The 16,193-nt window shown below is 33.5% G+C and overlaps 2 protein-coding genes across 4 annotated transcripts; both read left to right on the top strand.

Annotated features, from left to right (window-relative positions):
• Positions 1 to 462: 462 nt before the first annotated feature.
• LOC131610197 (E3 ubiquitin-protein ligase SINAT2-like) lies at positions 463 to 3,274 on the top strand. 3 transcript variants are annotated; one of them, XM_058882087.1, is made up of 5 exons: positions 463 to 817; positions 1,618 to 1,760; positions 1,915 to 2,205; positions 2,304 to 2,690; positions 2,792 to 3,274. In XM_058882087.1, exons 3-5 carry the CDS (start codon positions 1,978 to 1,980, stop codon positions 3,110 to 3,112), a joined length of 936 nt encoding a protein of 311 aa, XP_058738070.1. In that variant the 5' UTR covers positions 463 to 817; positions 1,618 to 1,760; positions 1,915 to 1,977; the 3' UTR covers positions 3,113 to 3,274. The 3 variants fall into 3 exon arrangements, with proteins under 3 accessions (XP_058738070.1, XP_058738068.1, XP_058738069.1); XM_058882085.1 differs by having other exon boundaries at positions 464 to 817; positions 1,906 to 2,205; XM_058882086.1 differs by lacking the exon at positions 463 to 817 and adding an exon at positions 823 to 946 and having other exon boundaries at positions 1,906 to 2,205.
• Positions 3,275 to 10,017: 6,743 nt separating this feature from the next.
• LOC131612506 (probable protein kinase At2g41970) lies at positions 10,018 to 12,513 on the top strand. Its single transcript, XM_058884297.1, has 8 exons — positions 10,018 to 10,223; positions 10,572 to 10,728; positions 10,827 to 11,080; positions 11,163 to 11,289; positions 11,435 to 11,708; positions 11,802 to 11,934; positions 12,016 to 12,102; positions 12,213 to 12,513. The coding sequence occupies exons 2-8, from the start codon at positions 10,626 to 10,628 to the stop codon at positions 12,336 to 12,338; spliced, it is 1,104 nt and encodes a 367-aa protein (XP_058740280.1). The 5' UTR covers positions 10,018 to 10,223; positions 10,572 to 10,625; the 3' UTR covers positions 12,339 to 12,513.
• Positions 12,514 to 16,193: the final 3,680 nt, after the last annotated feature.

Raw genomic sequence — 16,193 nt, 5'->3', positions numbered from 1 at the left:
TGTTAGTGTATAAGAATCAAATTCTTTAATTATGATGATAACTTTTTGAGTATCTGACTTTGATAAATTTTATTTATTAAAAAATTAAGTTCTTTGTTTTTATCTGTCACTCATTTATGTATGAAAAATACAAACTTTATATTTTTTCTTTGCGAAAAGTAATTTACTTCAATAAAAAATTGAAGAAAAAGGAAACATAAACTATTTTTAGTAAGAATTAAATTCTTAAAATCAATTATAACCTATAGTTACATCAAAATCCAACGAGTTTTTACCAAATGACATTGTAATAAAACTTTATTAAACAAAAAAATAAAATTAAAGTAAACTTACCAAAAGCTACCCTTTCCTTAACAGAAAACAAGTGTACAAAAATTGATGTGAAGGGACACAAGAGAAAAGTTAAAAAAAGAAAGAAAAAACAGAAAAAGAACAAAACAAAAATCTTAAAAAGAAAAAGACATTCGGTTTTAACTTTTTACAATTTTAAACGTCGCGTGCGGGAAGAGTCACAAGACCACCTTGTTGTCTTGGCAACGTATCATTCGGTGTCGAAAATAAACAAAAAAAAATTAAAATAAACCAAACACAGAAAAATAATGAAAGAAATTACACAAAAATAATTACTTTATTTACCGAAATTCAAATTAAAAAAAAAAAAGACAGAGAAAAAGAAAGATAAATAACCATAGAAAAGAAACATAGTAGAAAAAAAATTCCTACGATTTTGTCTTGGTCAACTCAACAATACATTCATAATAATCGATACCAACGAGACGGTTTTTTTTTCTTGTTGTTCGATTTCGATATATTGGTGGTAATTTCCGCATCTTCAGGAGCTCTTTTTTCGAAATGGTTTTTGTTTTTAGTTCTATTTTTGAGTTTTTTTTTTTAATTGTTTTTCGACACGCATGGAGATAAAATAAGGGTTGGAATTCTCGATTGGGTGTGTTTTTATTTGAGATTTTTGTTTTTCATGTTGTTTGTGTTTTGTGGGTTTTTGTTTTTTCCTTTGATTGGTATGGTTTTTGGAAGTTTTTGGTTTCAGATTTGTCTTCACTTGATGACTTTTTGTTTTGTTTCGTTGATTTGTGAATTGTGAGTCTATTTATGGTTTGGTTTTGTGATGAATTGTTGAATTGTGGTTTTTGAGATTTTGGATTTTGTTTCTTTATATCTCTTTGTTTTGTTCCAGTTTTTGGTTGGTTTCATTGATGGTAGAAGGTAGTGTTCTTTGTTGCTTGGTTGAATTTCTGAGTTTTTTCTCTCTCTGATTTTGATCTTTTTTATGGTTGATTTATACGTGGAGGAGATATGGAATGTTAATCTCTTTCGTTTCATAACCGTGTCTTGTGAAATTGAAAGCAAAAACATTTCAGATTGCTATGGTGTTGTTGCAATAGAAAGTTAAGGCTTTATTAAGATGAGGGGATCTGGGACGCGATTATTGTTTACCCTTACAATTTTTGGTTCTGAATGTGTTCTGAACATGTTGTGGCATGTGAAAAGTGTTTTAAGTTTAAGCATCTCAGCAGTGTTTTTGATTTTGAGAGATTCTGTTTACAATTGTACTTTTTTTATGTAACTATGTTTATTGATGTTGTTGTCATGTTTCAGGCGGTTTCTCTTCTCGTGATTACCTGAATCTTGGCGATTGCCGCCAAGAATAGTTTTTCGTTTACATGATAAGTGTTGGCCAGAGACTGTTGTGTGTGAATGTAGCTTGCTCGTGTTGACTTGTTGTAGGGAAACTCGATAAGGTATAATTCTGACTGAAAAAGTGTATCTTATAATTGTTATTGTATTGTGTGCGAGTGTTCAATTTTGAACTAAAGAATGTCTTGTGTTGGCTATTGTAGTTTTTACTTTCTGAAGTTCTTATGAACTGACCCTTTTAGTGTTTAGCATTTGTAGCCCGCCATAAAAATAAACTTGACACCAAGGAAATTGGGAAGAAACCTTTAGATTGAGTCCGAAATGGCTCCTGGAGGCAGCATTTTCAAAGAAGTTCTTGAGTCTCACCTGATGTCTTCTTCGGATTATGGGACCCCCAAGGCAAAATCCGAGGCCAAGATTAATAGTACACTTACAAAATCTACTAGTGCTGGGTTGCATGGAAAGAACGGAACTAGTTCGAAGAATGGTGTGCATGATTTACTCGGGTGCCCTGTCTGCAAGAATTTAATGTATCCTCCAATTCACCAGGTGAAGCACTTGCAATTTCTTGATTTTCTTCGAACGTCTATTCGTGTAATTCTGGCTAAATTTTAATATTTCCTTTATGTCTGCATTGTGTGTTGCAGTGTCCAAATGGCCATACATTATGCTCGAGTTGTAAAATTGAAGTCCAAAATCTCTGCCCAACATGTCATCATGATCTTGGAAATATAAGGTGTTTGGCTTTGGAGAAAGTGGCGGAATCTTTGGAGCTTCCTTGCCGATATCAGAGTCTAGGTTGTAACGATATTTTCCCTTACTATGCTAAGCTTAAACACGAGCAAAGTTGCGGATTTCGTCCATACAATTGCCCCTATGCTGGATCTGAGTGTTCCGTGATGGGTGACATTCCAACTCTTGTTGCTCATCTAAAAGATGAACACAAGGTTGATATGCACGATGGATTCACCTTCAATCATCGATACGTCAAAACAAATCCACATGAAGTTGAAAATGCCACATGGATGCTAACCGTAAGTTATTCACCTTCTAGATTAGCATTTTTGTCTGCTGAATACCGGTCACCTTTTTAGCAAAATCTGTGCTTGCATTTTCAAATTCTCTTTGCTTTCAGGTTTTCAATTGTTACGGACGACATTTCTGCTTGCACTTTGAGGCTTTCCAGCTTGGCACAGCTCCCGTTTTTATGGCCTTCTTACGGTTCATGGGCGATGACAACGAGGAGAAGAAATTCAGCTACAGTTTAGAAGTCGGTGCAAACGGGCGCAAACTTATATGGCAAGGAATCCCTCGGAGCATTCGTGACAGTCATAGTAAAGTTAGAGATAGTCAAGATGGACTTATTATTCAGAGGAATCAAGCCCTTTATTTTTCTGGTGGCGATAAACAGGAGTTGAAGTTGAGAATCACGGGTCGAATATGGAAAGAAGATTGAGAAAAAAGATGTAGATATAATAATGTATTAAGAAGATTTAAAGATGTTGTATTAGTGATTGTTGTAAGATTTTGGTCTCTGGCAAAGTGTATCACTAATGATCTATTTATCTCCATATATAGATTCTCCTTCAATTCCAACATCTTTGATTTTTGATGGTTACTTGTAGTGTTAAATTTCTGAAAACATTTTCTGCATATTCAAATTTGTGCTATCTGAAATGTACAAGTTCAGAAGCCATGTGTTATTGATGAAAGTAAAGTTAAAATTGGGGTGTTTTGGAAAATAACATTTTGCAGCTGAGAGGTGACAGTATGAGAAAAATAGGGAGTTCAGAAAGCAACCACTGGAATGTAAAACTTAGCTAGGTTGTCATACATATAATACGTAGTTATAGTATACTACTAGTACTATATACTAGTAGTTCTGTTTACACACTGAAAAACACATGTACGACATTCAACATTATACCAAAACTGTGAAAACTGAAAAGTAACCTGTGTTGTTGCTTCTATAGGTTTCACAATTTTTTACATATTTTTTTAGTTGTAAGTTTCATTGTTTTTTCATTGTTAATTTACTATAAATTATATACCCTTCTATAAATACTTTAATATGTATAAGTTCTTAATAACTTTTTTTTTCATGATTTATTTCTAAAATTATATAAAATTTTTGATGTTAATATTTTTTGACAGGTTAATTTTTAACTTTTAATTTTTATAAATTCTATAAGTTTAATTTTAAATTGTTCAATTGGCTAATTTTTTTTAAGCATAATTTCACCTTTTGTGATTCTAACGAGAGATTATATCAAAATAGCAAAATAATTTCTTAATGCATTCTATATGGTGGAAAAGGATCCTACGAAAATCTAAAATTGTCCCTCAGATTTTAGAGATACATCTTCAAACGTACCATTGTCTTTTGCCAAAACATAAAAACTAAGTCACTTCCAATATATTTTACAAAATTTACTTCCGAGATGCATCTTCGGAATAATTCAATTTACACCCATACACCCATGTTTGAAATACTTTTTTTTTTATCATAAATTGTTCTAGAGATGTATCTCTATATGCACACCAGACACAAACCAGACAGTAAATTTTATATTTGTTTTAGTGATACTCAAATGAATTTGACGATATAGTAAAGAATCCAACAAGTTTTATTGCCTCAAAGGGGCGGTAAGGTTTCCTTATAAGAATTCAACATAATTTATTACCTCAAGGGGGCGGTAAGGATTCCCTATAAGAATCCAACATATTTAATTGCTTCGAGGGGCGTTGTGGACTCCTTATAAGAATCCAACATGTTTTATCGCCACAAGGGACGACAAGGATTCCTACGTGAAGATCCAACATATTTAATCACCTCGAGGGGAGACAGAGATTCTTGCGTGAGTATCCATTATGTTTTATCGCCTTAAAGGGCAACACAGATTCATGCGTGAGGATCCACTGTGTTTAATCGCCTAGAGGGGCGGCAAGAACTCAAGCATGAAGATCCATCATATTCAATAGCCTCGAGGGGCGACAAGGAAGCCCTATATGAATCCATCATGTTTTATCACCTCATGAGGCGACAAGGACTTTTGCCTGAGGATCCACAATATTTAATCGCCTTGACGGATGGCTTCATATGAATTTATTTCCTCTAGTTTCTAGCGAAAGGGGAAATGATAATGCAAATAATTTAAAATAACAATGTGAGGAAACTCATTAAAAACCCTTGCGCCTATACGAAGTGCAGGGAAAAAGAGTGATTCCTCAAAAAGATAACATGCCCTTACAAACTGCAGAGGTAGGATACTCGTTTAAAAGAAAAATAATAACTAACAAAATAAACAACAATAAAACGTCTTCTGGACCTTTCAGCCAGGGCCTCCTTATCTCGTCTTCTCGTTCTTATGGGAGGGGGTATCTTCATCTTTCAAAGGCGCTTCGAGTGGCTTGATTATCAGGCCCATGCATGCGGTGTTCACGCTTAGAGTTCTAACTTTTTTCAGCTTGAGACTTTTAATGTAGCATTTCCTGGTGATTTCTTGGTCTCCTTTAAACTTGATCTGCTTTGACTGTTCTTCAACCCCAAAGGTGGTCTTCAAGGTTATATAATCCTTTACCTGTACTTGCTCCCTATAAAACCTGACAGTGACCCTTAGAAAGCTTTTAGATCATATGGGTTGAGGCATATGGATCAAGGCGAAGCCTCTAGAATGCAACCCAGTAGAGGATATCAATGGAGATTTCTTGATCCACTTACACTCTTTTAATTTCAAAGTCATCACACCTCACGGTGATGACCATTGGGTCGTCATTGTAGAGATGAATTTTTGATGTGTCTTTCTCTGAAATAGGGAGCTCGACCTTTGGCGCTTCTTTTGAATTTTTGGATGAATCTTTAATGGTTAATATTTGGAGAGCATACCTTCGCTAGGCAGAACTGGTTTCTCGTCCCCCAACAAATCCTCCTACGATAGTGTTGAGGGTGTGGCATGCAATTTTTTTCCATCTTTCTTGCATAACTCCTTCAAAATCTCTAGAACAACGATGTGGACATGAATGCCACCATGTATAGTCCCACTAGATAGAAACTCGAAAGCCAAGTCTCGTATGCACATGTAGAATTAACATGTGTATCTTAAACTCATGTTTGAGGAAGCTAGATTTTGCATGACCCCCTTAGTATTTTCACATTACTTAAGAGTATATCTAGTCTGATATGAGTAGCTCAATAATCATATCCATTGCATCCGTTTTGGTGAACTATGTGGTCAAATAGATGTCTCTGGATGGACAAGTGTAAAATATATGACATACCATTGAGGTTCATCGTCTTCTTCTCATGTTGAAGCATGTGGTGGAGAGGCAAATTAGTCCATTGTTTCGAAACAAATTATTGAATCATACCTCGTTTAGAGTATTTAGAATAATGATCTTTTTATTGTTATTCATACACTTAAGCGACTCATCATAAAAATAAAAGAAAAATAAAATAAACTATAAGCAATATAAAACAAGAATGGAAAATAAATTATTAAGTATGTATCATACCGCCTCTCCCAGGTATCTTTGGTCACATGTTCTTTGTATAATATAAAATAAAACATGTCAAACGAGCCTCTTGGATATATTTCATCCTCCTACAACTCCATATCACCCTCTCGATCACCTTAGACTCTTAAGGTCGAGGTTGTGGCTCAACTGATTCAAATTTATGCGCGTGTATCTTACGTCCACACACTTGCTTAACAAAATCAATATTAGGGTTTTTGTTTCTTCTAGAGCGTATCCCCAACATATTTTTCCTATCTATTAATAATAATTAAAAAAAATTAATCAACCATTTTACGATAAAAAATCATCGAATTTAAACTCAATATGTATACTGACATGGTTTAGTTTATAGAGTCTGAGTGTATGTTTGAGGACATGTTCAAATTTTATATTCCAAATGCAGGCCATGATGTGTTTCTCGAATTGTATAATCTAATTATCTAAACGAAACTAGTAATCCATAAAAAATATACAAGATTGAAGATATATGTATTGTATTGGGTCGGCCGCAAGGCCTAGTAGGTGACCAAGGGTAGTCATTGAGAAAGTATGTGATCCCATTTTCCCCTCCATACTAAAGAATTCTCTTCACAAAATCATCATGCATGATATCTCAAAAATGATATAATGGCCAAACGCATCTTACTCACACACAATTATCAATCACCTACCTTATTTAAATGAGATTGCACGTCACACTCAAGGTATAGTTTATATTCCTTTCAAATTTCACTTCTAACTCTCTTAATAACTTAAGCATTTGAGTGCTAACCTTACAAGACAACCCCCATTCCACCGCATCAAAAACCCAGAACCACCACAATTCGTTGTGGATCTCACATCACCGATCTTCACGCAATTTTTGAGTAGTAAATTGGCGTCGTCTATGAGAATCAAAACTTGATTCTTAAAATTTCAACAATTCATCAATTCCCGATTCTAATAAATCATATCCATGTCTCCTTCGAGCGAAACACATATCTCCATCTCCAGACCAACCGGTTACATACATTTTTCATCCAAAGGATCATTCATAGAAGCACACTTTACATCCATTTGACACATGGACCAGTTGTTGATATTCGCTAAAGCAATCACTAATCTTATTGTTTCAATTCTAACAGCAGGTGCAAAGACTTCATAAAAATCAATACCTTCTTTCTGGAGAAACCCTTAGCTATAAGCCCTGCTTTGTGTCTGATTACTTCACCTTTGGGGCTTACCTTCACCTTACTTTATATCAATTTCCTTCTTTCCCTGTGGTAAATCAACAAGTGACCAAATCTTGTGGACATATATAGAGTCCAACTCCTTTATCATAACACTCACCCATTTAGGATCCTTCAATACACCAATCACAGTTACTGGTTCAACATCTGCATAAAAGGCATAATGTACTCGCTCGCCTTCATCATTTACCATATTATATGATATGACTACAAAATCTTGTAGTCTGGCTATAACATGTTTCTAACTATTTGAGGTCTGTTGGTATTTTCTTGACTCTGCACTTCAGCTTCACTACTTGGATCTTTATACATAATTCTCATGGAATCCTTCTTAACATTTTTGCTCTAATCCCATCCCTTCAATTCATCTATGACCATATCTAAGCTAATCCCTATCTACTTAATCACAAGATCAAACAACTTATAACCACCAGTTGAGTGATAACCAATCAAGATCATTGAGCTTGACTTGTCATCAAGTTTCATCCTTAATTGATTAGAATACATCGAAACACCTTTAAATGGCTTAAGCTTGGTTTGGCACCTAACCAAAATTCTTTTAGTGTGATCCTCTATAACCTCTTGGTTTTACACCGGTTCAAAATGTATATAGTAGTAGACACAACCTCACCCCATAGGAACTTTTTTCTCGCCATGTTCATAATGGTCTTATTCTTTCTCTCTATAGTCTCATTTTGTTGGGGTTGATATGATGGCACAACCTCATGAACAATTCATTCCCTTTCACATAATGCATCAAACTCATTTGACACATAGTCACATCAACCATCAATTCTTAACACATTGATCTTGTGACCATTTTGTCTTTCTACCACAGACTTGAACTTGACAAACACATCAATCACATCACTTTTCCTTTTGATAAAGTATGTCCATAGTTTTTTTACTAAATTCATCTATGGATGTGACAAAGTATTTCTTACCTCTAATTAAGTCCACTTGAATGAGGCCACACACATCAAAGTATATATGCCTTCAAGAGTGGCTCTAAATTTGCTTCATGCATCCTTGGTGAAGTTATTCTTATGTTGCTTGCCTTGTACACATTCTTCACACACTTCACTAGGAGTATGAATTTCAGGTAATCCTGACACCATATTTGACTTCATCATGTGATTGATATCTCTAAAATTGAGATGACCAAGTCTATAATGCCATAGCCCTACCCCTTTTAACTTCTATTGTTAGGCAGTTATGCTCCAACACATCAAGTTTAATCTTGAAGGTTCTATTTTGCGACATAGATACCTTCAAGATTAATCTTGCATTTGAGTCATGTACTCTCATCATCTTGTCTTTTATCAACACCTTATAATTATTCTCAATCATTATCTGAGATCGATCTCTCCAACATTATCAAAATTGTCTAGATAGACACACTGATGAATTATTAAGAGAGCTTTATAACCTTTCTTCCAATTCTTTATGCACATTCTTCTGATCATCTGTGGCATGATCACTAATTTGTGTAACAATATTCTTCACAAGATTCCACACATCTTGATAGCAGGACACCACCTTCATCAGCTTAATCCAATTATTGTAGTTCTTTCCGTTTAGAATGGAGAGATTTGTCGGGAAATGACCATTTGGCCGAGAAGTCATTGTTCAAGATCAACCAAGAACCCAAGCAGAAGCTCTAGATACTAAATGTTGGAACAAAACTCAAGCAAAAACACTCAATCACAAACACATGAATGATCCACACGAATTAACTTATGTTTTTTTCTCACACACACTTTTCACCTTTGATTAGAATGAATTAATTAAAGAAAGATATGAAGATTGAGAAGTAGAGAATGGAATACTCTTGCACAGTTGCACTAACCTTAATGGTCACAATACAAGTGTGCATATAGTGTTACTTACACTACAAGCGACCAACAAACCCTAACTAACTACACACTCTAACTGCGATAACTAATATTGTTAAAACAAAATTTTATCACAAATCAACTATTACTTGTATTTCAAGTAAGACACAAATGAATTACATTTAACAATAATGACGCTGAGTCAACTGTCAAATTAATAGTTAACTATGTATGACACTTTCAAATTATTTTTTGAGTATATAAATATTTCAAAAAGAACTTGACTCTATTAAAGTATCAAGTAGATATATGTAATTAGCCATTTATTATCAACTAATTTCTTATTTTACACTTATTATCAATTTTATTCTTTTATATATATATATATATATATATATATATATATATATATATATATATATATATATATATATATATATATATATATATATATATATTAATTTAGTCTAACATTAATATTTAATATGAATAAAATTTGATATGATCATAAACATTTTTTATTATACATTTATAAACATATTTGAAAATTTTCTGACTACATGATAAAATAACATTTTACTAACTTACCATACAAATAAAATATTAAGAGTTATATTTAACACTAAAATTAGTTAGTCCAAAATTAGAGATTTAGTTCCTTGAAGATGATGATGTAAAATGAAAACACAAACAACTTTACATGATCAATGAAGTTAAAGCATTTGAAATTGCACGTTATGTTTTTGCTGTCTGAATAGAGTTTTAAAATAGAAATATAACAAGCGAAGAACCTGCATCTATATATGGTTCTAATTTTTCATCACCAACCATTGTCCCTTTCTTCCATAACCCACCTAAAATCTCCTTGCATGCATGCATTTCTTTTCCTAAATTATTATTTTCATCATCATTATCATTGTTTCTAATTCAATTTTCTCAATCTTTTCTGCCAAATATTGTCTCATTGATTTTCCTTAACGAATTATAGGTAATGTCTCTCATTTTCTTATAAACAGGGTTTCAATTTTGTTTTATGTGATGCTAAATATCAAAGATTATGATAAAATTACCGTTATTATCTATGTAGTAACAACACCTCTGGAAAAAAACATGTATGTGTCCGTGTCTGTCTATGTAGGACACATCACACATGCATGATGTTATGTTTGTGATTATGCATTGATCATAAAATATGTAGAATTGGAGATAAGTTTTTGAGATTTGATAGTTGATATGCAAAGCTATGAATGATTTTTTCCCTCAATTGCAAAATGTGCTTTGATGTCAATAGGTTATGTTGTAGAAAGTTTTTGAGGTTTGAGTTACTTTATTTCAGGTGATTAATCACTATAAATGGGTTGTTAAGAGCGCGTTTCGGAGTAGGTGAAGTATGTTGTGTTGCGGAGGTTCAGAAGAAGAGACCAGCGGCCCGCCTGCAAACCAATACACTGCACCGTCAAGAGGGGGTAACAATGCGTATGGTGGAGGTGGAGGTAATCTATAACATGTTTCCTTACTTCTTATGTTAACTATTACATTTTCGCGTGGAAGATTATAATCGATAATTTAGACTAATCTCGTATGAATATAGGAAATGATAGAGGAGAGCCAAGGAGCAATATTACCAAGAGTGGTGGGCCGCAGAAAGTATTACCGATTGAGATACCATCGATAACGTTGGATGAGTTAAATAGGTTAACAGGAAATTTTGGTACAAAGGCTTTCATTGGTGAAGGTTCCTATGGAAGGGTTTACTACGCGAAATTGAGTAATGGTACTGAAGCTGCAATTAAAAAGCTAGATACTAGTTCTTCGCCTGATCCTGACACAGATTTTGCTGCTCAGGTAAAAATACAATAATTTGATGTTGCTATTGTTTTGACTCTTGGTGTCATCGAAATTCATAATGTTACTATGGATTTTGCAGTTATCAGTTGTTTCGAGACTCAAGCATGACAATTTTGTGGAGTTGACTGGATATTGTTTAGAAGCAGACAGTAGAATTTTGGTTTATCAATTTGCAAGTTTAGGTTCTTTGCATGATGTATTACACGGTAGGCCTATAACCATATAGCTTATATTATCTGGTTAAAATTCATGTAGATTTTACCAAATTTATATGAGATTTATGTGATTTGAGTAAGACAATTTTGTGTTTCAACTTTCGATTGACTGAAACCAAGGCTTTTGGTTATGCAGGAAGGAAGGGTGTGCAAGGCGCTGAACCCGGCCCGGTTTTAAACTGGAACCAAAGAGCAAGAATTGCATTTGGTGCAGCAAAAGGCCTAGAGTTTCTGCATGAAAAAGTTCAACCTTCTATAGTTCATCGCGATGTTCGATCCAGTAATGTGTTGTTGTTCAATGAATATGAAGCTAAGATTGCTGATTTCAGCTTGACGAATCAGTCTTCTGACACTGCAGCTCGGCTACATTCTACAAGAGTCTTGGGAACATTTGGCTATCATGCTCCAGAGTATATATACCTCTTAATTTTTCATTCCTCTTTGGTTATTCTGAGATCAAGTTTTGCTGAATACTGATTTTTTCATGGTTACTTGATCTTCAGGTATGCCATGACAGGCCAGATAACACAAAAAAGTGATGTGTATAGTTTCGGAGTTGTGCTTTTAGAACTCTTGACCGGAAGAAAGCCGGTAGACCATACAATGCCTAAAGGGCAACAAAGTCTTGTGACTTGGGTATGTTTATTCCCAATTTGGTTATTTGTTGTTGCATAGCATCTACTCTTTTGCCAATGTGTCTTATTGTAACTGTTTTAGGCAACTCCAAGGTTGAGTGAGGACAAAGTGAAACAATGTGTGGATCCTAAGCTAAACAATGACTACCCTCCAAAGGCAATTGCTAAGGTTTGTTCCTTTCGTACGTTTTCGTTATGTTTTTGAAGATTTGTAATGGAAATGGCGAAAATAAGTAATATAAATGATTGACTAATCATTTGATGGGTATATATATGTAGTTGGCAGCTGTAGCAGCACTGTGTGTTCAGTATGAAGCCGATTTTCGGCCAAACATGACGATTGTCGTCAAAGCTCTTCAGCCACTTCTCAATGCAAAACCACCTGGTCCTGAATCTAATGCTTGATTGAAACTGTGATGTCGTCGAATTATCAGAAGTCATAAGAACTGTGCTTAAGGTTGAACTTGATTGCTTGTTTTCATAAATGTATTGTATAATGCATGATGGAGATCATAGAAAAATATATATTCAAAGACACTGCCTTAGTTGAGATCATCCTTCAAGTCCTTTTGATTTTCTTAGATTTTGCTTAGACTATTTTGTACATTAATGGTTGATAGATGCATTACATGATAATTTTTTTTAATTGTATTGCTAGTTCTTTATTCAATATAATTGTTTTTTTAATACAGTTTTTCAAGTTTTTTTATAACATACTCAATGTTTTCTATTAGTTACCAATACTAATAAAAAAAAAAGTAAAAGGTAGAAAATCATAGCAAGTAAAGATTTAAAGATCTGAACCTTAAATAAAAATAATTCTCATTCTATTATCCCACACAATTCAAGAGACAGTTGGTGTTATGTAGGTTTTTTTTATTGTTGTTAGTCATGGTTTTAGTAAGGTGAGTTTGACTCAATTGTCTTTGGGTAGTAGATTATGGAACTTCAAAGCACTATTTGCAAGGAGGCAAGGAGACTTTGTCCCAACTTCATATGGGGCAAATATGCAAAGACAAAAGAGATTGAGAGTTTGTTATTAGAAATCTTCAGGTTTATAAAGGGACCAAACATGATCAAGCTTTCTTGGCAAATAAATGGTGGAGAACAAAAACAAATCGGGGGTCTAAATTCTTAGAGCTAAGTATGACTTAGGGCCTATGAACATTCATTGAATGCACACCTAAGTACTAATTTTCTCATACTTTAGTGGTGTTTGGGTGAAGTAATTCAAAATTTTGAAAGAGTTTAGAATTGTAGGTAACTTGAGGCACATGGAACTAAAAAATTCAACTTTATGATGGTGTTATATGTTTGAAAAATCTTTATTAGTAAGAAAATGGAAAAACAAGAAATGCAACAACCATCCATTATCACCACAACCTCATGATTCCTATTAAAAAGGAAATTAAATTTAAAATTCACCACTAAAATAGTGATACATATTCATTCTTGTATTTTTTCTTCAAATTACTTCGTACTAAATAACACTACTCTATATGTTTATATGACCATTATCTTCACTAAAGTAAATGAAAAGTGTTGTGAGAAGGGGGGAAAATGTCAAACATGGGGATTGGTTAAGGAAAATGAAAAATGTTGTGAGAAAGAGAGAAAGATGTCAAATATGGGGTGTCACGTAATCCCAACTTCGATGATGAATAAGGTTGTATTTTGTAGGTCACAATGTTTTTGTTAGTATGACTAGTTTTGTCTATGAATATTGTGCTTGTACAATTTGTTGGACATACATAATCAATCAAATAAATTTATTTTCACAAATTTATCATTTTTGTTTTGTTTTAGTTTTTACTTAAGCAATTCATAGTTTTAAATATCAGACAAAATCCAACACTGTACTTAACTTTCTTTAGAGGCTTTAAGAAAACCTTAGCAGAGGGGCGAAGTTCTTTCCTTGGTGTATTTCTTTTAAGCGCAAAGGGTTATATGTGGTTCTACGTGCATAAAATTTTTGAGTATTAATTCAACAATCTCAAACATAACGAACAACATTGAATAATGGTTCTGAAGCAAAAAATGTGAAATAATTTTTTCGATGAATGACTCAACAAGATCAAACTCTATGAACATCAAACATGACCCTTAAATCGCATATGTGATCTAAAATTGAAATATTTTAATTTATTTAAGGATTAACTCTAACCGTGTGTGACTCTCCCTTTAATAAAGTATATATAAAGACACTCATGAGTAATGTTTTTCAAATTTCATCTCTTTCAAAATTCTTATGAAACACTCTTTGAAAAAGGCAAAAACTATTTTTACTAAAGCATAATCAATTATGGTTCATAAATAATCGATTATGTAACATTACTCGTTCTCTAATCGATTATGGTTCATAATTTTTTATACACTTCATATAATTTTAGTGTCGAAAGAGAAAACACTAAATAGGATATTTGCATAACCATTGTTGTAATTTTGATCTGTATTATAAAATCAATCAAGTGTTGTTTTATTGAACTTATAAAATATAAAAATTGCAAGTTAACCAGAGATTAATTTTTCGTGTAAGGGTTACAAGTTGAACCCTGATGGGGCTATTCCGCAAGTGCATGGATTCTGCTGTAGTTTTAATAGATATCGAACCCACAAGGACTAATAATCAAACTTATTGTTATCTACTGTTTTTATGTAAATATAAGGCTAATAAAATTAATTTTATGCAGAGTCAAACAAAAATAGGAATTAATATTGAATTGATAGAAATAATAGATAAAAGCGAGACCAAGATGTAGTTCTCAACGTATTTCTGAGACTCGGGTAAACCTAGGGATGTCAACGGGGCAGAGATTGTTCGGAGGATGCTTCTCTGCTCCCCGCCCCGCCCCCAAATTTATTCCCCATCCCCATCCCCAATCCCCGCCATGGGGGAATATTTCCCCCCATCCCCATCCCCACAGATCCCCACGGATATCCATGGAGATCGAATCTTTAGAAAATTTCAACACTTTTTGATCAAAACTATGACACTAGTACTTTGTTATTTTTTTCTGTTTTTTTTAAAACACATATATTTGCATCTTTTATTTTATAAAAAAATCAAAATACGTCTTGCATCAATAAGAAATAAAAAAAGCAAAAGAGCTTGATGTTGCTAATATTTTTTTATGTAAAAATAAATAAATAAATAAATAGTAACATAACTTTTTGCTACCGTGCTTCCACTAATTTACTACCACAATACCGATGTCGTCCAGCGCAAGCGGTTGATAATGTGTGACAAATCTATAACTTCTAATGACTCTTCAATTTCTAATACATTAATATTTTTCATGTAAAATTATATAATTATATAATATATACATATATATATAATATAAAGTATACAAATTAAAATATATCGTCGGAGTCGGGGAATCCACGGGGCGGAGGATACTTTCCCAATCCCCGCCCCAAAGTGTTATCGGGGGAACTTTTCCCTCCATCCCCATCCCCACGGGGAAACAAATCCCCAACTTCGGATCTCCGCACAGATATTCCCCACAGGGATCCCCATTAACAGATGCAATTGACATCCCTAGGTAAACCTCGACATTTGTTTAGTTTTAAAAATATTTTGGAGGAAATAAGATTTAAAAATGTTACTCACTCTCGTGCAGCCCGCGTTATGGTTCGACATTGTAGTTGCTTTGTTGTCGCTCACTCGATTGCGGGTTCAAACCAATTTTTGAAAATCTACAAGTCCTAATTAATTTAAAAAGAGCTGTTGCGGTGTTTAAAAATTAAATATCCAAACTTTTACTGTCTGATACCGAGCTCACACTATCGCGCTATTGATCGGTATCCGAATGTTTTCATCGTCTTGCAAAACATTTTACTTTAAAAATCAAAAGTTCAGAACCTAAAATTTAATTTAAGTTAAGAAATAATTTGCCTGTGATTTACCGAGTCCCGTCGGTACGGTGGTTCTCACATTCCAGACTCAACAATTTAGCCAAACATAATATTAAACATAAACATGCAATTCTTGATATTTAAATCTAACAGCAACATGGAATTGATTCTAAACAAATTATTACAAGTATGTTGTAAACAATTTTAGAGAAAACACAATAACTTGAAACAACAACGATGGTGGCAAGTATGGTAAAAAAAACTTTAAATAAAAAATTAAAGACACCTGAAAGAAAGTTGATGATTGAATATGAAATAATCTTTGAGTAGAATGAATGAAATTGGAAATAGCTTTAATGCCGACACGATTACTTTGATCCAAGCTTACAAATGAATTCCTAA

This window comes from Vicia villosa, linkage group LG6 (genome assembly GCF_029867415.1).
Source record: "Vicia villosa cultivar HV-30 ecotype Madison, WI linkage group LG6, Vvil1.0, whole genome shotgun sequence".
Classification (NCBI taxonomy): Eukaryota; Viridiplantae; Streptophyta; class Magnoliopsida; order Fabales; family Fabaceae; genus Vicia; species Vicia villosa.
The sequence above is the reverse complement of the archived record's forward strand: the minus strand, read 5'-3'. Positions and strand labels throughout refer to the sequence as shown.

Bases quoted from the DNA above. Each gene is read 5' to 3' on its own strand.
- LOC131610197 (XM_058882087.1), top strand. From the start codon at position 1,978: ATGGCTCCTGGAGGCAGCATTTTCAAAGAAGTTCTTGAGTCTCACCTG. The intron at 2,206-2,303 runs GTGAAGCACTTG...TGTGTGTTGCAG, and splicing joins TGTATCCTCCAATTCACCAG to TGTCCAAATGGCCATACATT. The intron at 2,691-2,791 runs GTAAGTTATTCA...CTTTGCTTTCAG, and splicing joins ATGCCACATGGATGCTAACC to GTTTTCAATTGTTACGGACG.
- LOC131612506 (XM_058884297.1), top strand. From the start codon at position 10,626: ATGTTGTGTTGCGGAGGTTCAGAAGAAGAGACCAGCGGCCCGCCTGCA. The intron at 11,709-11,801 runs GTATATATACCT...CTTGATCTTCAG, and splicing joins TTTGGCTATCATGCTCCAGA to GTATGCCATGACAGGCCAGA. The intron at 11,935-12,015 runs GTATGTTTATTC...TAACTGTTTTAG, and splicing joins AACAAAGTCTTGTGACTTGG to GCAACTCCAAGGTTGAGTGA.